The 22,954-nt window shown below is 40.7% G+C and overlaps 2 protein-coding genes across 10 annotated transcripts in view; one reads left to right on the forward strand and one right to left on the reverse strand.

Annotated features, from left to right (window-relative positions):
- Positions 1-18,678, forward strand: part of WIPF3 (WAS/WASL interacting protein family member 3) — a 37,049-nt gene extending 18,371 nt beyond the window's left edge. For 5 of the 7 annotated variants that reach the window (XM_085226282.1, XM_085226286.1, XM_085226285.1 and 2 more), the window contains 6 exons: positions 10,594-10,726; positions 11,762-11,890; positions 13,232-13,957; positions 14,924-15,070; positions 15,718-15,819; positions 16,272-18,678. In XM_085226282.1, coding sequence (XP_085082408.1) covers positions 10,594-10,726; positions 11,762-11,890; positions 13,232-13,957; positions 14,924-15,070; positions 15,718-15,819; positions 16,272-16,312 — 1,278 coding nt within the window. In that variant the 3' untranslated portion in view covers positions 16,313-18,678. Of the gene's footprint in view, positions 1-8,695; positions 9,078-10,593; positions 10,727-11,761; positions 11,891-13,231; positions 13,958-14,722; positions 14,799-14,923; positions 15,071-15,717; positions 15,820-16,271 lie in introns of those variants that run through there. The other 2 variants (XM_085226287.1, XM_085226288.1) reach the window with 2 other exon arrangements.
- Positions 18,679-20,882: 2,204 nt separating this feature from the next.
- The window catches only part of SCRN1 (secernin 1), a 33,539-nt gene continuing 31,467 nt past the window's right edge, over positions 20,883-22,954 (reverse strand). For all 3 annotated transcript variants that reach the window (XM_085226290.1, XM_085226289.1, XM_003207159.5), the window contains exons 8-9: positions 21,458-21,617; positions 20,883-21,190 (exon numbers count right to left, since the gene is read on the reverse strand). In XM_085226290.1, the coding sequence (XP_085082416.1) occupies positions 21,459-21,617 (159 nt within the window). In that variant the 3' untranslated portion in view covers positions 20,883-21,190; position 21,458. The remainder of the gene's footprint in view (positions 21,191-21,457; positions 21,618-22,954) is intronic.

Here is a 22,954-nt window from a genome sequence, read left to right on the forward strand (position 1 = left end):
ACTTGTTTTATGCTAAAAGAGAAATGAGTGTGTGTTGATTGGGGTTGTAGAATTCTGTCATTTTGCATGATACGTGGGTACCACGGATTTGTGTTGCTTTACTAATTGTATGGGTGGTAGCTGTGCTTTCTCTTGGCTTTCAGTAATAAAAGATTTTTAGAGAAATAGTCATTACATTAATATTGTTTTTCTGCATGTCTTCTTAGTGAATCTAGTGAGCCTTGATCCCAAATGATTTTGCAGTCCTTACTTCACTGAAAGCCTAAGTAAGCACTTTGACATTTTTGTACTGTTAACTTCAGACGGAAGAAAGTTTGATTCTATTCTACTCTTTTCAGCTTTGAACTTGCAGATATCCTGAAGTATTTGTACTGAATTCTCACTTCTTACATAGTTACAAGGCCGTACTATAGTGATTTGGAGATATTTAAGACATGCTCGGAGCCACTTGTGCCCAACAGCTGAAAACCAAGTGGATTTTTTAGGAGGAAATGCTATGTATATGTAATAGCAGATGCAGGTGGCTGAGTCAAAATGTAAATATAGCTAATTAGATTAATTAGGCATGTCTTCAAATGCATGCCTTCGGGGGGTCAGAGGAGAGAGATGAGTAGGCAGAATAAAACTGTGCAATAAAACTGTGCCCCAATATATTTGCTGGCATTGGTTTGCACGATTCAGATCTTTTATCCTTTTCTATTCCTTTTCACCCCTTTTGGCTTTTAGTTGTATGAGGCGTGATGGTTAGTTTAGGTTGTCATATTTCCAGAAGTAGAGACCACTACTGAGACAAATTGAGAAATTTCTCAGGTAAATCTCCCAAGAGATGATCAAGAGAGAATTTTGCTTTGATAACCCTTGTTCACTTTTTATGTGCAGTGCTGCCTTTGTACACAAGAATTCCCAACGTTATGTTCAGTCATCACACATTAAAATGTTAATATTGAAGGAAGTGTGTATATGTTGCAGCTTGCTGAGTTGAGCCTTATTCACAGGAGGTGTTTGTTTAATGACTCATGTATTTGTAGAGCTTAAGAAAGTACTTCTATTCTCTTGTTTTTAACAAAGCCTTAGCATAGAAATGAACCCCCAAATTTGCAATGGATCACGTGATTGAAGCCAGTAACTCAGCACCAGGAGCTTCTTTTTCCCTATTAGCCTACTAAAAAATAGGAGTAAAGGAGAGGAAAGAAATACACTTATTGGGAGAATAGACTTCAGTGGGAAAAATGTGAAATTTGAAATAATGCTGAATATGAAATTGGTATGTAAATTAGTCTGAATGATTACTGCTTTCTAATTTAGTTAAAAAGAATTCCTGCTATGCACTGTATGTCAGTGTTTACCAGGTTTGTTATTCTGGCCATACTCTCTATTCTTGTAATAAAAAAACTTAGAAAAACAATTCCTCATGGTATAGCAGTGTGATAAATGCATAATTTACACAGAGATAGTTTGCAATGTTAAGGAAAACATCAGCTGTTGGTTTTCCTTGGGGGGATGCTTTTTTCCCACCTTCGTGCAGTTGTTGGAGTGCAAACCTTGTTAAGCTGTTTACCCCAACCTTCCCAAGGAATTTAGAGAACGGCAGTACTTATCTGAAAGTGTGTGGGAGATGGTTTTACTCCTGTGACATTTGGTTCTACTGTTCTTTGAAAAGAGAAAAACAATGTATGCAAAACAGCTTGGCTGAAGACAGTGATGATTGTTGGTACTCTGATTTGGTCCTACCGTATATAATACCATGAGAAAAAGAACATACATGTGTATGTATGTGTATGCATAGGTAGGTGTGCATACTTGCTCATCATTGGTTGTAGAAGTAAAGGCCATTTCTTAAGTTTTTATTTGGTGCCTGAGATGTGCAAACATGATGCTGAATGGTTAGCAGAATCATGCATGGTGCCGATTATGAACTATTTAGGAATGTGTTTATTAAAATTTTCTGCAAGCCTTGAGTAAGAAGATACTTGCTACTTTGTCATGAAGTCCCTAGGTCATGGGATAGCAAATCATCATGTTTATTGCTGCCAGGTGGAAAAATACCAAAGTGAGAGGGAGCTCATGCCTGATGATCTACTTGCTGACTGGCCATCACAGGGACTGTGCGAAGGACTGGACAAGGTGTGGCTGAAATTGTTGAGGGTACTTCATTCCAACCGTTCATTCCAGCTTCATTCCAAAATAAGCTGATTTATGATGTTTTAATAATGTATTGCATCTCACTCCAGTCTGCTTTCCTAAAAAAGTGAGGGGCAAATACATTGCTGTCTGTATGTAGTTCATTTGACTTTATTTTCAGAGAGTGGAAAACGTGAGATTACGTAGCTATGGTGTCGCAAAGTGGTGCTGCTGTAACTTTCTGCACCTGCAACAAATACAGAACTGATCTGTAGGAACCGTGAAAGGTGGGGGAAACATGAAGAAAGCATAAGTACTACGTTTTTGTAGTGCTGTGTGTTTTGCTCTGTGTGTTTCATCTGGACAGGGACAGGAGGACTGCATATGCTCGTGTGTGCTAATTTTCTTCATTGCTTTCTTGAAATTTCTTTGGTCACTGCTTTTGCAGTGAGTTCTGTTCTGCAGTATATTTCATAATGCTGTGTATCAGACGTGCTGTCTGAATGCAGTGGAAAGTATTTAAGTTTATTCTTGCTTTGGCTGTCCTTTTTTTACTTTCGATTGGCATACCTCTTTCTTGTATTTAATGGCTAAAAGTATGAAAATTGTAGTGTGTCACAGAGGCACCGTAAGTGGCTGTAACAGGTTGGTCCCCAGCACTGGAAGCTGCAGAGAGCTAAGGGTTGATTTACCATTTTCGCAAGGTGTTACTGCCCTGAAAAATCACATCTGTAGTTTATGCAGTAGCTGCATGTTAAATTCCATCTGTCAATTCATGCTACACTTGTGGCCTCTCACTTAAAATGGAACCCGGAATTATAGTAATACCTGTACTGGAATGTGACATTGCAAGAAACTTCAGTTTCTCAATATTGTTCCAATTTGGGCTGACCATAATTTTGCATTGATGCTAAAATGCAAACCCAGGCAGTTGGGTCAGACTGATAGCATAGCATTCTTAAACAGAGTAAGGACAAGTTGCAATATGTGTAGCTTGCCACCTGTTCTTGAATATTTTGTTATCACCACTCAGAATAGCCCGTGTCATTCTGGAGACCCCATCGTGGTAGGACAGGTGGTGACACCAACTCCCGCTGTGGTATTTTCAGCCTTGTTCACTGCCATGTTTTTATTGTAGTGCCAGGACCTTGGGTTTACTTCTTTATATAAGAATTTCCCCCTTTTTTTTTTTTTTTTTTTTTTTAATTTATGCAGAGGAGAGCTTGAGGGTTTGAATCCCCAAAAATGTGACATCAGAGGGTGAATTTCTGAAGCCAGACCCAGGGTATTTTTGGTATCTGACTCATGATCTTTGTGAGCTGCTGGGAAAACATTTCAATGGTAATTTGATTTTACAGTGCCTCCATTTTGGTGGCTTATGTTCCTGGGATTTTATTTTAGTGAAAGGACGGCCAGAATTTGTGTTCAAAGTGTGGGTGTCAAGAAGTTAAATATGTGAAAGCTGAATGGCTCAGCAGGTATAAATTGTCATATTGATTTTGCTGCCTTTTTGCATTCAGGTACAAAATTTAGCAACCCACACAGGAAAACTTTAAGTACTCTGCTGTTAATAAACCCACAGTTCCATTCATAGCAGGATCAATCTAACTCTTAAGAATGCAAAATTTGTCATTGTCTGATGGAGTGGCACTGGCATAAAGCGAGGAGGGTTTCTATGGGGCGCAGTGGCATTGATTGCAGGTGGCCATTGAAATGAACACTGGAATAGAGGGGTAGGAGAGAGTAACTCCTGCTGTGCTTTTTCTTATCTTTTGTTCCCTGACATTGTGATTGCCAGCACATTTGCATCTAGTTGTACTTTGCAAGCAGGTAGAACGCTAGCGCAGAACACAGGGCTTTGCTAATGGAGCACCTCCTTACTGAGATCTGCTAATGCTGGGATTAGGCTATGGCTGAAGTGCTGGACCAGGTCTCTAAGTAAACTTCTGCACCATACTTCCTTTGCTTGAGGATCGAGCGTGGTGTAGACACAGCCTGTCTAAGTACACACATTGCTCGATGGCCTTTTCAACCCTGCAGATTCAGATTGCAGGACTTTGCGTGATGAATGTCGAGATCATGGTTAATCATTATTTAGCTGGGTGTAGATGGAATCGCAAAACCCTGCTCTTGTCATTCTCTTGAAACAATGACTTGATTAGCTGCCAGGAAGTGATTTGGCGGGTCCCTCCTTTGGGTTCCCTCAGAAATAATGTGGGCTGGATCATGACCCGTCACACCATGTGTGCTTGGAGCTCAGATCACTACAAGTGTGTGAGATCGCTGTGTTTGTGCAGGTAGACTGAGTGCCAAGAATTAATTGGTTTCATGCTATGCTGCAGAGCAGGAATACGAGGAGTAGCTCTGACCTTGCCATTGAGAGAACAAGGGGAACTTGCACCGTGGTGAGGTTTCCCTCATCAAGAGGCTTGAAATCAGAAGCTCTGTTGTGAATGGACAAACCAAAATTTGCAAGTACTGGATCTCACAGACTTCTGTGTTTTTCACTTTAGAATACCTAGAATACAAGAGATTATGTATTTTGTTGGAGAGGATTGTTGGATTCTTCCTCAAGATGGAAAAGGGGGATGCTTTGTTTATTTTATTTTACATTTGACAGTGCATGAGTAAAACCACACCTGATGCACAATTAAAGCAAGCACAAGAAGGATGACAGTATTTTTCTCTACCATACTTCTGCTTGCAACTTGTTGGAAATGGGGCTTATTATTTTAATAAGCTCCTGGGTTCTGTTGTATTTGTGTTTCCCAGCACATTCCTGAGGGAGACCTCAGCTGCCTGTCAGAGAACGCTCTGTAAAAGGAATGCTCCTGCCTGCTGAGCAAACTGCTGCTGCTACAAATTTAACATAGTGAATTCCTGACATAATCCTGATCTGGTAGCAGAGAGAGATTTTGAGGGAAACAAGTTCCTCTGGTGTTTTAGATTTTGTACTACTGAAGTATAGATGAGTTTCATAATTTTGTGCCAAAGATGGGGATGGCTCACGCTGAGATTTATGGTCATCTTCGATGAAAATTATGATATTGTGGTTTGTTCAAACATTCTGGCATCTTACTGCAAATATTTTTTTCTTTCAATTCTGTTTTGGAAAAGGATGGAAAAGTCATTTAAAAGTTGGATTCATTTAAACCCGTAAGTCCTGATTCTCATCCCCTCTCTCTGTGCTCATCTGCTTGTAGAGCCTTGTGGTACCGTATGGGCAGTGAGAACACCAATGGTCCTTCCTCAGAGGAGTCAACCCCCCCAAAAGATGTGTTCTGTTCCTTTTTATGTTCTTGGCTGTCCCTAGCATTCTGCATACACAGTGTACACAGTTAGCTTAACCTTTGTTGTCATTCTTCCTGAACAGTCTGTATATCTGCAGTAGGATTCCAGTTATTGGGGATATAGGAACAATATTTGTGCTTTTTTTTTTTTTTTTTTGGTTGTATCTCTGATTGTTCAGACTCTTCCCCAGGCTTCATAGGTTCCTTGAATTCTGGTTTCAATGTCACAGTTGTTTGGCAATGCTTACACACAGTTCCTTCACCCAGATTGGCACTGTGCATCCCTGGCTGCATTGCCTGAACAGCTGGAGCTGGATTTGACCCCATCTGCTGCTCGTGCTGCTGCTGTTAGCTGTGCATTGCCACACCTGTAGCCTTACTTTTTCTTTCACATTTCCAAGTTCGGTCTGTGAATCACGTCTGCTTGGATGCTTTAGGAGGCCAGGTCTGGCCCTGTGCTCCATCATATGTCTTTGTCATCAGGTGTCCCCTATCCTAAAGCATTCTGTTCGTCACTGCAACGCATTTTCACTTCCTCACAAAGCAAAAGAGAAATGCTACATGCTGCCCAGGGGAAGATTTCTTGCCTCAGCCCATTTCTGGTTCTGCTAGGAATAGCATAGAAGAATAATAGGAAGGCAAGGATTTGTTATGGGATGTCCTCAAGCTCTTTGTTTGCTGAAATACACAGAGCACATGCATCCTGCCAGTGTCTGTGTTTGATCTCTGCATCAAATTCCATTTTGACAAGGGAAAGATGGAACATGGGAGAGAGTAAGGAAGATTGACAGCAGATTCACAGAAATAAATGAAATTGTTGGCAAACGTGAGAGCTTTCGCTCTGCCCATAATGAAAGACTGTGTGTCAAATGATAGATTGATCTTTAATTTTGTTGCCATATATCTTACCAAATAGGTATTGTTAAGGATGGGCTAAACGTATTTTGACTTTCTTTAAAATCCAATTCAAGTAAATAAGTACATTTTCTACGTGGCTCTCCTTAACGTATTTCATATAGAAAGTGACCAGGAAAGGGAATGTACTGTGATGATGCCATTCATTACATATTATGAATATCAAAATATTAATTCTCTGAAATAAAAGAGAATGCAGTGTTCTTAGATGGAATTGTCCTTTATTTCGTGGCTCCTACCCACTACAGAGGTGGAGCACAGGATCCTTTTTTCCCTATCAGGTGATGGGTTAATTCTGAAATAAAGATCTATGGCTCTCTGGTTGCTGGATTTGCAGAAGGCTGGAGATATATTTGTGCTTCAGCTGTCATGTTTATGAAAATCCACACTATCCCAAATTACTTTTCAAATTCAATAAGGAACATATTTAATCATCAGAAAAAATATAACCCATTTATGGACAATTTCTGCATCCACTGTGACCTGAGCCACCTGTCCAGAGGAATTCTCCTTTTCTGAGTGTAGGGCTGCTCTTTAACATCTGAAAGGTAGTAATTAGTATATGCCTATAATTAGTACTACAATGAACTTTTCCAAATGCTGGTGCTTTCTTCATTTACATCATTTCAGTACCTGAGCACATATACCTCATAAACATTTTAAGTGTCATAGAAGCCCAGAGGGTCAGTCGGTGCTTCCATTCAGCTTGCAAGATATCAAGTGAATTTCCTAGGATGAAAAAAAGATTTTAAAAAAGCCCAATGACTTGTGCTTCACAAAAAGCTCTCTGCGACAGAGGGGCCAGCCTTAATCTGAAAACCGAGACTGAAATAATCTGCTGTTGTCCACAGTTCTTTTCTTCAAGGAATGGTCACTCTATAATTGCCTGCTTTTGAATTGTAGGTTGCCTGTGTTTTACATGAAATCACCAAACGCTTGTCTCTGCTGGATTAGCAGGTCTTTAGCAGTCACCATTCTTTCTCTGCAAGGTTCTGTGCGTTCTATAGGCAGATCACCCTCAAGGCTAATCAACCAGGCTGAGCTCCTGAAATCTAAATGTTTGCTTTCTGACTGCCGCTTTAGTTCTCTTCTGGCATCTCCAGTGGTGGAGAGTGTGTTTTGCATTCTTGCTCTTTTTGAATGGCCTCAACATGCAGTGATTCAAAGCCTCTATATCCTATCCTCATTATTCATTACTGTGCTGGTCTGTTACCACTTAGAAATTTTGAAATGTTTATTTCCATTATTGTTGATTTATAAGCTGGAACATCACATTTGATGGCATTTTCCTGTTTACAAGTGCTTTGGTGTCGTGTTATGTAGTCCAGACTTTCATAGAATCGCAGAACCGTAGCATGGCTTGGGTTGGAAGGGACTTTAAAGCCCAAACAGTTCCAACTCCCTACTATAGGCAGAGCTACCACCCACCACATCAGGCTGCCCAGGGCTCCATCTAACCTGGCCTTGTGTGCCTTCAGGGATGGGGACCTGTATTGATCCTATACCTTACAGAGAGCCTGATGTTAGGACACTGAAGACAAAAGTAGTGGAGTTGAGACGAAGAGGGAGTACTTCTGTTACGTTCAGGCTGTTTACATGTGTGGTTTGTTCCGTTCTGTTTCAAAGTACATATTGAATATGCCATTGCTTGTGTTTGAATTAGTAGCAGAATAATCCAGTGTCTATCAAAACAGTGAGAGCCCACCAGTCCTCTACTGCTTCATGTAAATAAAGCATAGAATCTAATTTCAATCTGTGTTACCTCAGGCAGCTCTAGCATCTGATAAAATAAATTATCTTTGCATTCCCTGCTTCCCTTTTGATTTTCATTGAAAGAGTGAGGTGTTTCTGTAAATAAGTGAGAGTGCCCTTCAGTGAGGGGAAATAGAAGCAGTCTGAGACTTGTGTCCTTTGTCTTGCAGCTGTTATCCCTCAGTGACTCAAAATAGATTTGTCTTCCCGCTTAATTATTTCTATTTCATGTGCTCAGACTTGAAGTTTAACACCAATAAGAGTTCTTGTTAGTGGTGAAAATAAGAATTTGCAAGGACAGGGCAGTATCTGTGTGGGTGAGGTCCCTGCTAAAATGCTTCTTGACAAGAACTGTGGCAGCCCTTGAAAGAGCAGGCCGCAAACAAGGAGTCTGCAGGAGCTCTGACCAGGTTGCAGGCAGGCAACGTTACACCCAGGGCATCCCTACTTTGTGATGGAAAAAGAGAATCCGTATCAAGCTACTCAGCAGCTCATCAGCCACCCAGGCTGACCACGGTGTCCCTTACCGGAGGAGGCAGAGGAAACAGCAGGGGCCAGGCACAGAGTCGGTCCTGAAGGAAGGGGATTGTCTTCTGGGCCTCCAGCATAGCATTCCTTTCTTGTGTTATAAATTGTGAACAGATTGCTATCTCCTCCCTCTTACAGCGGTATCAACTCTTGCAAATATAAGTTGGCACAAGCAGGGCATTCTAGTTTAATAACTGTGTGGCTATCATGAATTTTTATATTCCAAGAGTCTACCTGCTGAGAAACGCAGACTGGGGAGATGTAGTGGGCAGCTGGCAGAGTGTGTGGACACTTGAACCTGGAAACGAAAACAGCTGCTGGAGCTAATTTTAAACATAGGTCCTGGTCAGATCCCTTTCAATCCTAATTGTCACGTAGCCGTAGAAAGGCGTGAAGTTCAAGATACTGGTAAAAAGCTGTGTGGAAAGGGAAGTCATCCTTGCTCCAGTTATGGTATTTCCATTTTTCACAGTAAGTACTGTCAGCTTGAAGGAAATGTGAGTGGAAAGAGCTCCTGGTTCGTCCAAGATCTGATGTTGCTTTTGCTGTACAGGGAGCATTTCAGGGTGGTCATAAGGGGAAATGAGAATCCCTGCCTTTAAAGCACAGGGGGAAGTAGCACTGGTTCAGGTTGGGAAACTATGTAAAAGGGTGTGTTTTTTCCATAATATTTTAAATGAATATATAGTTACGTTATCAGTCACAAGATTGTATAATACAGAGTTTTTACATCAGTTGTCAGGAATGCAGCTGGCATCAGCAGCAATCTGGAGTGCCATCTAGTGGGGCTGTGCAAATCTGTCAATTTAAAAATATTTTTAAGCTAGTGTAACTACAAACAGTAACAGTGAGTTTTTCATTTAGAATTAGCAAGTTAGGTGTTTTAATAATTAGCAGCTGGTTACATTTTTTCAAGCTTTTGTTTTGCTTTCAGAATGCTATAACCAAGTTGTGTGTGGTTGGCTTTGTAAAAACATGACAGTATTGTACTTTATTATGCCTGTGATGGTAAAATTAGGGTTTATCGTAGAGTCATAGAATCACCAAGGTTGGAAAAGACCTCTAAGATCATCCAGTTCAACTGTCCACCCAGCAACAATATTTCCCCACTAAACCATATCCCTTAGTGCAATGTCTAAACCTTTCTTGAATACATTATGAAAACAATCTGTGGAAACCTGTGGGAATTTGTAATAGATGTGGGCACATGCAGCACATTGCTGCTATGATGATTTCCCTCTGTTCAACTGCTCTGTTAACCACATGATAGGTTTGGAAATAGCTCTGCTTCAGAAAAGCAAAACTTCCAAAGATTTAAGCAGAATGTGCTTCTTTTTACAAAAGGAAACTTAATGAAATAAGAATAAAAAATAAAAATATGTTTTGTTTTTATTACGAAACTTTGAACTTCAGCCTGACTTTAAATTTACAGACCTCGGTTAGGCTAGAAAATGTAATGAAATATAATTGCATTGTTGTAAATACTGTCTACTTAAACTCTTAAACTTTCCACTGCAGAGAATCTAAATCAGCTAATGACTAACGATCATGTTCAATTTGATATGCAAATAGTATTTTTCCCTAAGATACTACAACTAAAACAGAAGGATGTCTGTTCTAAGAAGGCTTATAAAACCTTAGTTACAAAGCATTGTAAATAGAATGAAAAGAGATAAAGACAGTTGGAGCTGCAGTTGTGGGGCAGAGACCCCAAACAGCCAAGTGAGGGGTCACATTTCATATAAGCATGACCCCCTAATTTCCTTTCAACAGTATTAACCTCACTGATATTAGTTGTGTGCTATATTTAAACTTTCAGGATTGCTGCCTTCTGTACAACTGAATGCTCTTCTGATTGGCTGAATCCAAAGGCTTTGGAATGGCAGCTGTCGGGGATAGTTTATTTCAAATTTTCTGTCACATTTGCGTCCTTTCTAAGCATGCATTTTTATCAGAACCTGCTGTCTAATGCCCGTTTCATCAACAGGTGAGTTCAGAACTACCTAAATTGCAAAAGGATGAGCAGAAAGCACGAAACGCACTGTTGGCTGATATCCAGCAGGGAACTCGCTTAAGAAAAGTGACTCAAATCAATGACCGAAGTGCACCACAGATTGAAAGTAAGTTCCTGCAGGAGGGCCTTGGGTGGGCTCTGCAGAAGCCCCATTTGTGGAGGTCAGCTGGGCAGGGTTTGGGTGGATTTGGAGTTCATCTATGGACAACATCTTTAGGATGTGAAAGGAGAGAGCTCAATTTTCTAAAGGTACATCTTGTCCTGAGATCAACAGCTATTATTACTTCATAATAAGGCTGGATCTGGGTATCACCTTAACAGGCATTCCTTGTTTCAGGAAAAAAAAAAACAATGAAGTCAAGAATGATGAAGCCCATGAGAGTTTCTTTTTAAAATAATTGTTTAAACAGCAATTACTCCTCCAGCAGAAGAGCTGTTCTTTACTAGATAAAAAGAACAAAAGATGCAAAAAAAAAAAAAAAAAAAAAAAAAAAATCTGGATAAACTTAATTCCTTTGGAACAGGAATGCTTACTTCTTAACCTCTTTTAGCTGAAAACACAATCAGAGAAAAGACTGTTAACAAGTTACAGCAGTTGCCAGAGCCTTTTCATTTTAGTGTTTGTTCTCACTTGAACCCTTTCTCAGGCATCTTGCTAATGGTGGAACCCTGTTGTTGTTGTTTTATTTATTAGTAGTTTCTTGTCTATCTTAGTGTGATAGTGCTAGAAGAAAGTATCTTGGGAATAGTGTGTGGAAGAGGCAAGAAACAGAAGTGAGGTTATGAAGAACTTGATGTGCTTGATCAGCCAAATCCTAAGTTGCTCCTGACAAGTCTGTTGGAGAACCTCCAGCAAGGATTACATAAATATCTGTGATCTGAAGATCTTTGTATGTAGTTAAAACAACTTTTTGCTGGTGCCATCATTAACGTGAGATTAAAAAGCACCAGAGGGCGCAATGCTTCAAGATACTGGTCAGAAGAATGGTCATTACTGTATTAACAGTAACTGTCCTTACTGAGCCAATTGAATGAGGAAGAAGTCTGGTCTTGACTGTGTTTATTGCTGCTCAGTCTTAGCAGCCTGAGAGCATTGATGAAATTGCTTTCTGTCATGCTTTTTCTTTTCTTCCTATAACAGAACCCAAAGGAAGTAACAGAGATGGAGTTAGCCCAGCCATTAATAAGAGTGGCTCTCAGCAGCCCCTGGGAGGCTTATTTGCTGGCGGCTTTCCCGTTCTCAGACCAGCAGGCCAGAGAGACATGCCAGGTGAGGACTTCATTTGCACAGAAGAGCAGCTGGGGGAACTGCAATTCTAGTACATTGGATAAGAAATAGATTCAGTAGACTGCAGAATTTTACGTGGGTATATTTTTACACTAGCTTATTAATGTAAACTCGCAACTGTGCCTCAGATAACCTCAGATTTCAATACTCTGTTTATCACCTTCAGCAGAAATGGCCAAAAAAAAAAGTCAGACTTCCTTCCCTCTATTACTGTGTATTTCTATGTTACAGGTTTGTATGTTACTTTAGAATTTAATTTTTAAGACTTATGCCATCCGGGTTTTATAAAGGACAGTTCTGATCCAGCAAGGTAATTTACTGACCTGAAAAAGAAGGAAAGAAGGTAACTGATGCTTCAAAGGACAGGAGCAAGGGATGAGTGGGAGCCCTATTGCTGCTTTTGTCTCTTTTCAGCCCTTTAGAGTGGCAGCAGTGACCTCTGGTGCTGCTGGGTATCTGGTGCCTGCATGGACAGGACATAGGAGCAGGCATTTGCAAGGAAAGACAGCACTTGACTCTACCTGCAGCTGTTCTGTGTTTTTTTTTCTGGAAGACAAGCTCAAGTTGCTCAGCACAGCTTGTGACAGGGCTTTCTCATAAAGCTACAGTAGCTACTTTGAGTTATTCTTAAACTAGGACCACACTTCTCAGAATATAGAATGAGATACCTTTTTGATATCTTGCTTTCTGAGAAATCTGGACATGTACTTAGGCAAATAATGTAAGGTCAAGTGTCTTTGGGCGTTTGCTGTTGAAAAGAAAACATTTGAACCTGCGTCTTCTGGAAAGCCTTTGAGGCACCAGTTTTAAAAATCCAGAAGATTCGAGATTTATGTAACATTTGTGTGAATTTTTTAATCATAAGCAAGTACTTAAGGATGCAGGTGGATGTGCATCAATCTGCTTGTGTTCTCTGGGGCCTTTCACTCCAACCCTCGATGCCCCCAAACTTATGGACCATTCACCGCCAGCTGGCTGCACCAGGCAGATGTGTCCCTATGGAGGACTACCTGCCACCACAGAAAAACACCTTCTCCTTCAAGTGCTTTGTGTTGCAGAAGCTGAGGAACAGAGAGGGGAGCAGGGCCTCTCAGTAGGTCAGCATTTCACTAAGCAGAATCTGTAGTGTCTTCTGGAGCACATCACCTCACAGGTCCCTTGCACCATGGACAACTTGTTGGATATGAGGCGTTTTGAGTGGATTCATTTAATCACTCAGAGTGACCACTGGGGAGGGAAGATGAATAGTGTTTTTTGTGCTGTTTTGTCCGATGAGACGGGACAAAATACCAGTATGTAAGGTGTGATCTCTCTTTTTTTCAGGAGGGAAGCCTGGGCAGCTTCCTGGAGTCCGGGCAGCGGCTCCCAAGGCCGCAGCCCAACCGAACAGCACTGCAAAGGCAGGCAGTAGCCCCTCAAACCCACCCGACAGCCCCTGGCCAGCTGTCCCACCAGAGCCTCCCAGCACCTCCCGGGCTGGCACCGCACGGCCCAGCCTGCCTGCACCTCCTCCACCGCCTCCAGCTGCCAGCAAACCTTCCCTCACCTTCCCTCCTCCTCCACCTCTTCCTCCTCCGGCAGAAAGGCCTACCATGGGGGGATCCCCCAACTCTGTTCCTCTGCCCCCGCTCCCTCCACAGGCCGACAAGCCCACAAAGTTACCAATAGGTGCTTCGCACCTGCCTCCTCCTCCTCCTCCCTTACCCCCCTGTGGATTTCCAGCCAGGACGACCGATTTCTCCACTGCTGCTTCCTCTCCATCAGAAGCAAGGGATTATCCACCTCCCACACCACCGCCGCCAGCTCCTCCTCCACTCCCCGCATTTCCCCCAGCCTCGAACAGGCTCTCCTTCCCACCCTCCCCAGCCATCAGCAGTGCTGTGAGTGGTGGTGACGTGCCCCCACCACTGCCCCCCAAGTCTCCCCACTTGCTGTCGCATCTGCATAAACCCAGTAATATTCAGTCGCTCCCTCTCCCTCCCACCCCACCCCTTCCTCAGCCAGCAGCAGTGGTGGAGACCAGGAAGAAGAGACCAGGCCGAGGCCCAGGTGAGAGTAGTGTTTGTTTGAAATAAAGTTTTCTACCTCTTTTGGCCAGCAGGGAAGTGGCACTGATGGCTGAAGAGCTCACAGGGGTGCAAATACAGTATACATAGCAGCAGGATGAAGTCCATAATGTGGGAGGAATGTAATTAGTACAGTGTGTAATGAGCTTACCGGATCTCAGGCTCTTCTGACAGTAACAGCTGCCTCATGTGCAGTTACATTCCAGACTGCTTTTAACATCCCTCGTCTGATGTAATTGTGCAGACTGGAGCTATATTGGGAAACTTTACAGGAGATAATAGAATAAATACAGTGTAGCTGCACCACAGATGTGTAAAGGTAAATATGGATGCGGTCCTCTACTTTTCAACAAAGGTAAGTAGAGCATGAGGCTCCTCTGAGTACTTGGGTAGTGGAGATATTGGCTAATTTTCCCTGAGCAGATGATAGGAGGAACTTTTTTCAGACATGATATAATGAGGATAATAAAAAATGAGTCTAGATCTGTGTGGACTTGTGAAATGGAGACAGCTATTTAATAGAGAACGTTTGAAGAGAATGTTCTGTACTCTGTATCTCAGCAGCCACATGTCAAGAGCAAGCTTACTGGTTCCCTCTGACAGCCATGGGAAAGGCTCTGAATACAGTAGATCAGCTGCTTTGTGACAGTGATAAATGCTGCCTGGAATTGTGTGATGAGCCATCATTTTATAGAGATGCTTTTCTTGTGGTCATTCAACTTCTGAGGTTTCCATTTTGGTTATCTAGTGGCTAACTTGGAGGCCTCAGGATCCCTCTCTCTTACACAGTCTGTCCAGGAGATGTATGAAGTCACCTACAACAGGTGGATATGTTTGTCCTAGATATTGCACTCCTTTTTATAACTCTCTCCAGTTCTGTGCAGAGCTTACAGTCAGTGTCATTAATTCGTGATGATCTTTATATGCTGGTCTGCTTCCTCTTTTTCAGGAGCTGGTGCTGGGAAGCTTGCCATTCCTCCACAGCCACCAGCCAGGTCACCAACGACTGAACTCACAAGCAAATCTGGAGTCTCAGCCTGGGCAACAGTTCATGACCCCTATCCACCACTCAAAAATGGAAATATGAATATTATTGGTAACGTCATCTAAATTAGCTTTAGTTGAAGACTTTAGTACAAAAGCCTTTGTGTCTCAGACTTCAAAAACTCATTCACGTCTTTCTCGTAACAGTGCAGTAGTACAACTAGACCAATAGAATATTTGTTTTTTGCCAAGAGAAAATGAAGGGTTTTTTTTCCCCACAGAGGTTTTGAACAATTCAATAGACAAACTCAGGAACTACCTTCAATATTATTTGAGATTATGAGAATTTGCTGTACTGTGCTTACATTATTATTATTTGAAACAGTTCACAGACATTTTGTAGCTTCAATCCTATGCAGCAAAGCCTGCTAAACGCTACTTCTGTGGTCTGATGAATTGGCCATTTATTCTTGCTAAGTTGCTTGAAAACCACAGAGGAATACATCTGTTACCACAACATCATCAGTGCAGAAAACTGCAAAGGCAGCCAGAAGCTTAACTTCAGTTACTAGCAGTGCTTGCAATTAAGCCAGAAAATTTGTCTGGCTCACAAATTGGCTCAAGACTTCTTATTTGGAGTAAGCCACTATGTATTCCAGGGGAAACCAGTCTGCATTTGAAATTAATAGTGGCAATTTATTATTATTTTTTTTTTAATCTCTAACAGTAACTAATGCTTGTTTCCCTGAAACTTCCTAGATGACTTTGAATCTAAATTTACTTTCCATTCTGTGGAGGATTTCCCCCCACCTGATGAATTCAAGCCATTTCAGAAAATATATCCCAGCAAGATAGCTAGAGGTAAGTGTGTAAACATGGGAATGTCATATAGTTATCCAATAGCATTAAATAGGGTGAGAGAAAATAATGAACAGAAACCAGCTGTACTGTGAAAAGCTGGGCTGTAAGCATAGGACGATAGGACTGAGATTTGTTACAGTGGTAATAGAGACCAAAGATATAATTTACTGTAAAGACTTAGTAGCAAAAAAATAAAATTATGTGGCTAGATGTGCAGTTTGCATTCTTCAGACTTTTTCATTTGTGGAGCAAATAGAAATTAAGTCTATCTAAATCATCATCTGTATAGAACACTTTTGGCATCGGAAGGCCTACAGACCAATATGTATCTGTTTAACAGTAGGTGATAAACACAACTTAGGTTGTTTAAACTGCTGTAGAACTACATCCAAAATGCATTCCCAAAGTATGTATCTATCTCCTCTGAATTAACCTGTCCTATGTATTTACAGATCCCTCTAAAAATCCACCATTAAGAACACACGTGAGATGAGAAGAATCACCTGATGCTTTCTGGACTGGTATTAAAAAATGGAGAACATCAAGATAATACACGAAACTGAAGGGTCCCCATTACAGCGATAGAAATTACATTTGGATCACAAGTGCTGCAATGCTAATATTTTTATAAGCTGGAAGAGAGATGTAAATGATACTTTCGGAAGTACTTTGTGGCATACACACCACAAAAGTGTTAGCATAGGCTTTTAAATATTGTATATATGTGGATATTTTTTAAATGAAGAAGCATAAAATTTAAAATCTTTGTAGAGTTCAAACAATTCTTATCAAGCTGATATGTTACCTCAAAGAACACTTTTTGCATGATGTGCCTGTAGTTCATTTTTCCTCTTCCATCTTCATTTTTAAATATTTTAGTAATCCTTCAGTTATTAATCAGACACTTTTTCCATGAGCTATCAGAAGCTAACATGACATGTTTAGTCTTTTTGTATGCTTTTTCACTTCTTACATTCTACTTGTGTTCAGATTGCAACAGAATGGCACTTTCAAGAACAGAAAGGTCCATAATAATCCTCATCAAGCATGAAGAGAAAGGAGATCGGGGGAGAAGCCATTTATCTCTTCTAGCAGTCTTCTATCTTTTATCAGGAGTAGTCAACATGGATTCACCGAGGGGAAATCAAGCTTGACAAACCTGGTAGCCTTCTATGATGTTATGGCTGAGTGGGTATATGAGGGGAGAGCAGTGGATATTGTCTCCCTTGACTTCAGCAAGGCTTTTGACTCTGCCTCACATAGCATTCCCAGAGTTAAGCTTAGGAAGTGTGGGATAGAAGATTGGACACTGAGGTAAACTGAGAACCAGCAGACTGGCTGGTCAGAGAGTTGTTATCAGCAGCACAGAGTCTAGTTGGAGGCCTTTAACTGGTGGTGTTCCCCAGGTCTTGTCCAACATCTTCATTAATGAGCTGGATGAAGGGATAGAGTGCACCCTCAGAAAGGTTACTAATGATGTGACACTGGGAGGAATGACTGACACACCAGAAGGCTGTGCTGCCATTCAGTGATACCTGAAGAGGCTGGAGTTGGGCAGAGGGGAATCTGATGAGGTTCAACAAGGGAAAGTGAAGAGTCCTACACCTGAGCAGAAATAACCGCACGCATCAGTACAGGTTAGAGGCTAAGCTGCTGGAAAGGAGCTCTACAGAGAAAGACCTACCTTTTCTGGTAGACAACAGGTTGGCCATGTGCCATAGTGTGCCGTGTGGCCCAGGTGGTCAGTGGTATCCTGGGATATATTAAAAAGAGTGTGGCCAACAGGCTGAGAGAGGTTCTTCTCCCCCTCTACTCTGCCCAGGTGAAGCCACATCTGGAGTACTGTGTCCAGTTCCAGGCTCCTCAGTTCAAGAAAGACAGGGAACTTCTGGGAGAGAGTCCAGGGGAGGACTGCAAAGATGATGAGAGGCTTAGAGTATCTCCCTTGTTAGAAAAGTCAGAGAGCTGGGACTATTCACAGCCTAGAGAAAGAAGACTGAGAGGGGATCTTATCAATGCTTATAAATATCTAAAAAGCAGGTGTCAAGAGGATGGGGTCAGGCTCTTTTTGCTGATGTCCAGTGATGGGACAAGGGGCAGCAAGCACACAGTAGAATAAAGGAATTTCCATGTGAATATGAGAAAGAACTACTTCTGGGGTGACAGTAGTAGAACAGGCTTCCCAGAGAGGTCATAGTCTCCTGCTATTCCCATTTAACGGCCATGTTATTTACGGTTATTTTATTATTTATTTCCAGAAATACCACATTTTACACCTGCAGCTGTTAAAAAATATTATAAATGGTAGGTGGAGATTCTTCCCCATGGCCATTCCTTTGGAAGATGGTATTTAGAAGAGACAGGTAACTACACCCTTAGATATCTCTGCTCTTGTTGGTTCTTGTAACAGCTCAGTTATGCTATGACTCCTATTCATAGAATCATAGAATCACAAGGTTGGAAAGGACTTACAAGATCATCTAGTCCAACTGTCCTCCTCTCACCATTACTACTCAAAGCTACTAAACAACATCTCGCAGCACCTCATCCATCCATACATGCATGCTTACCGTGTGCAGGTGCTGTAAGGGTAAGAAGCATTTAAACATCTTGCCTGTGGGACTCCAAAGAAGCATCATTAGTCTTACGATACCCTGTTCTTCATGTCAAAAGAAAAAGAATCAGCAATGCTTTGACCAATGCTTTCTGTTACCAGTATTACAGTTACTAATAAATATGCATGGATGTAGTAATAAGCAGGGGTCAGCACTGCTTCTGAAACAACTGGAAAAGAAATTTAATACTGTATTAAAGAATATTTTGCTCTATTATTATTATTAAAGGTTGATGTACTGCTGATTTTCACGTTTTGGAACTTGTGTACAACTCTGCAATAAGTATCTTCATAAATATTTGAAAGCTATATATAGCTCAGACCACATGCCAGAAAATATCTAATGGAAGACCAATGTTATTCCTGTTTTTATTAAGATTAGCAGTGTTTTCAAAAGAAACATCTTATAGAAATTAAACTAAAAAGCCTGCACATATTTTTAAGTGGTGGTGCAGTGTTATTTAATACATATTAAATCCTCGTTGTTCAAGATCTATTAAAGCTTCAGTAATTCCTAGCACTTGGATACATAGAATGACTCAGGCCAGCACCACTATGCCCTTGCACTGTCCTAAGCCACAACTGTGCTCAGGACCACTGGAAGGTCCAAGCCTTGGAGCTGCTCTGGTTTTCTCTAAGTAACCAAGCACATTACTGTAGACGTTTGTTTGTTTGTTTGTAATTCACTACATATCTTCCTTTTGCTTCAGCTATTACAAACACTGCCTAGATCACTGTGCTCAAAATGATGAGTTCTGTCATAAAAACAATTTGCAAGAATACATAGTTTCCCACAAGATAATTGCAGATGTGTAATCTTTCAAAAGGGCAAATATGTATCACATTTTTTAGTAGAAACACTGTCTTGCCTCTCTGCCCTCTAACTGGGACAAGCATTTTATCGCTGGTCTCCCCTTCTTCACCAATTTCCAACTTTTCCTTTCAGAACACAGTGCTCTGCAAGCAACAGCTGTAGAAGCAGCTTTAAAGTTCAGTTGGTGAACGTTAAGTCTATTTTGATAGGGTTATTTTCATTCAAAGCAGCCTTTCATTCCAATGTGGATTTCATGGGAAATCCATTTACCTGAGTTGTCAGCAGTTAGGAAAAGTACACTGTTATATCATCTTCATCCAGTGCAATGAATGGAATGAAGTGTGCTTCTTGCTGTCACTATTCTGGCCAGGAAAAGAGAAGTTAAATTTTAGGCTTACTTGGCTATTTCTTCATTCCCCTTTATCCATTTTTATAATACCAAGGCACAGGAGCTGAAATAAAGGAGAAAGATCTATCCATGTAGAGCTGTTCCTATGGCAGAGCCTCTCAGAGGAATACAGTGTGAATAGGAAAGTGATTAGGTAGGCCCTAAGAGAAAACATTTTCATGTTTACGTTCTATATAGGGAAGTCCAATGTTTTCTTTTCCAATTCTCATTTGTTGTATAAGACAATATCAAGGTAACAAGGCTGATGGAACAAATTCATTTAAAAAAAAAAAAAAAACTGACAAGCCAGTGTGCCAATATTGCAATTTCCCTAATTTTAGTTTCAGTTTGAGGTTCTGCTGCCTTCAAAGTAGCTTTCATTTCCTCAATACAAAAGTCTGCAATTCATCACTGTCGCTTCCCTGAACAGTGAAGGATTATATCTCCAAATGCTAATGTCCATTTATTAAAAATGTCTTCTTGTCTATCCCTCCTGTTAAAACAGCTGTTTTAATATGGTACGGGAAACGGTGCTTACTGGTTTGATCCTTAAAAGTATTCCCCTCATCTGACTTCCACAAGGAAATACACAAAAAGCAGGTCTGTCATATAAAGAAGTGTAACACAACCATTTCTAAGCTTAATCAGACCCACCAGTAACTCACTGGTACTTAACAGATTCATCAGCCACATATGCTCATCGCTGACATCACCAGTAACTGTTCAGCATTACAAAGGCCTGGAGGAAAAATAGTTACGATGAATGTTCAGCATCTATTCCCTCAAACTATTCCAAATTTATAGCTTGTATATAAGTACATCATTTTATTAACTGTCTTGAGAGTCAACAAGGTGTGTTCAGATGTCTTCAGCATTCAGCCTGGCTGCACTGCAGTACTCAGCACTAGGGTATTAGCCAGGTGCATTACAAACACCAAGGTAGCAGGTGAAGTCAGCACTTACCCTGGGGGACCTAATTCTGACCATTTGCACAGGCATAATGTGAGATGCTGAGTCACTGTAACTAGATCTGCCAAAATGAGACTAGTACAACAAGGTCAAGAAACAGGACTTACCTTCCTGCCCCCTCAAAACTGGGGTTTCAACTCTATTATTCTTTGCAGGAATTAGCAAAAAAACAAAAATGCAAGACAGCTTTGCTGCAAGCCTAGACCTGAGCAGCAGAGGAAAAAAAAAAAAAAAAAAAAAACAGATTGCTTTCAATGACAATATGGTAGTTATCCTGATGAAGTTAATCTTTGCTTTAATTTGTTGCCCAGCATACATTTTTAAACATTCTGTACTAAATTAGCCAGCATGCACACAGTAATCGGACCAGTCAGTGATTTTCTCCTTTCACTATATACATACACAAACAGGAACACCACAAGATTGGACAAAGGAAAGCAATTTGTTAACCAGATATAGCTAGCAAGTAACATTTTTTTCTCTCTAGAAATGTCTTTCCTGCAAATTCGTAAGTGTGAAGACTTTCTTTCAAGGCTTGAAGAACTTTGCAGTCTTCCTGTGAAAAGGCTAACAGTAGCCACTGTAGCTGAAACGAGATAAAATTGGTTTAAAATCCATTCCAAGCAACAGTGAAACTGAGAAAAATGTAAATATAAATATAAATGCTTGCACTTCAATACAGAGCAAAGAGTCAACTTTGAGACAATTAGATGCACTGAAGTGGAAAGGTAGCTTTGGACCTGATTTTGAAACACTCAACTTCACGTGAAAGAGGATGATCAGAATTGGATCCAACATTTCACATTCACTGACAGCTGGTACCAGTATCTAAAGAATTAAAGTGCTTGCTTACTTCATTTGAAGAACTTTAGTTCTGTGTCAACACAGTCATAGAAAAGATCTACTACTTCAGCAGGATCCAGAATCTCAGTACGAGTGAGGATATCTTCCATTGCTTCTAAGCCTTGCTTTTCGAGGTCTAACATAATGCTCATCAGTTTCTGGCCCTTCTCCTAAAAGCATAAAATAACCAAACTGAATTAAGCAGTAAACCAGCTCATTCAAGTATTTTCCATTCTCTTCTGCTGCAGAGATCTTTTCAAGTACTTTTCAAAATAAGAAAGCCTGTTTCAAATATACACTATTTCTATTAATAGCTTTTTCTGGATGGTCATAGGCTAAAAGAAACAGTGCTGGATACTTCATATTTTATGAATAATAACCAAGAAACAGTTGCTAAGTTTAAAGCATAGCAGGTAGATGAATTGAAAGATGGACGGGGAAAAAGGTATATGGTGTGAGAAAGATGTAAAGCAGCTTCTTATGCCTGAAAACCAGTGAACAGATCTGTACGAGAAGACCAGAAACCCTGAGCATTATACAGATGACTGTATGTGTATGTTTATCCCCCCAGATCATCACCTGCAAGACAATGGCTAGATCTGAAATGATGCATAACGTTACAGCAGTGAGAGTACAGATAGAAGGAGAGGCTGCTTGCATCATTCTGGGTTACTTCTCTACGTGTTTCTGGGCAGAAAATTCACTCCTGACAGTGTCATTTTGTTTTATCCAGATGTTGCTTAAAGTCTCTTATTCATTGATTTATACTTAATAGAAGCATGCTGTTTGTTTTGCTTGCAGCTTTTAAAATTGAATTCCAGGAACAAAAGTGGTTTAGCATGAGTGAGGGTTTCCAGGATTTATACTGCCATTTGTACAGAAAAACAGTGCACCTAAGCTAAGCTTTAAGCTTTCAGGTGGTCAGTTATTTTACCATGAATGTGGCTAAAAGTTCATTTTCTTTTTAATGAAACTTTTGGTGCCACACTGTGGGATTTCTTATTTTAATAAAAACATACTAATGTACTGCTTCTAAGTCTTCACTAAATCAGCATCTTACAGAACAGACTTCAATTAATGTTACGGAAAGCAGCAGTATATTGAGTCACTGTTACCACAGAAGCCACAGCTTTTAACTGAACCATTCAAAGGGATTAAAACCACATCTAGCCGAAACTGCATTTAAATAAAGTTTGTACTAGCAGAGGTTACCACAGGCACCTTAATCCCTAATGAGCAAGTTTGAATGCTGTAATGATATTAGCAAGACTCTGACCTGAGGAAAACTGCAGAAAAGCAAGTCCTCTGTGAAAGTACAGCACGACACTGCGGGTCTTGCACAAACTGCCTGAAATGCCAATACCACCATGACTGGCAGGCCTTGGTGATCCCACTGTTCTCTTCCCCCTCTCCATATACCTAGACATCACTATGCAGTACAAAGATAGCTAGTATTTTAAATTCAAACTTGAATGTTTTCAAGAAAGGATGAAAGTGGAGCATAAAC

The sequence above is a fragment of the Meleagris gallopavo genome, chromosome 6, assembly GCF_905368555.1.
Source record: "Meleagris gallopavo chromosome 6, MGAL_WU_HG_1.1, whole genome shotgun sequence".
In the NCBI taxonomy this organism is placed as follows: Eukaryota; Metazoa; Chordata; class Aves; order Galliformes; family Phasianidae; genus Meleagris; species Meleagris gallopavo.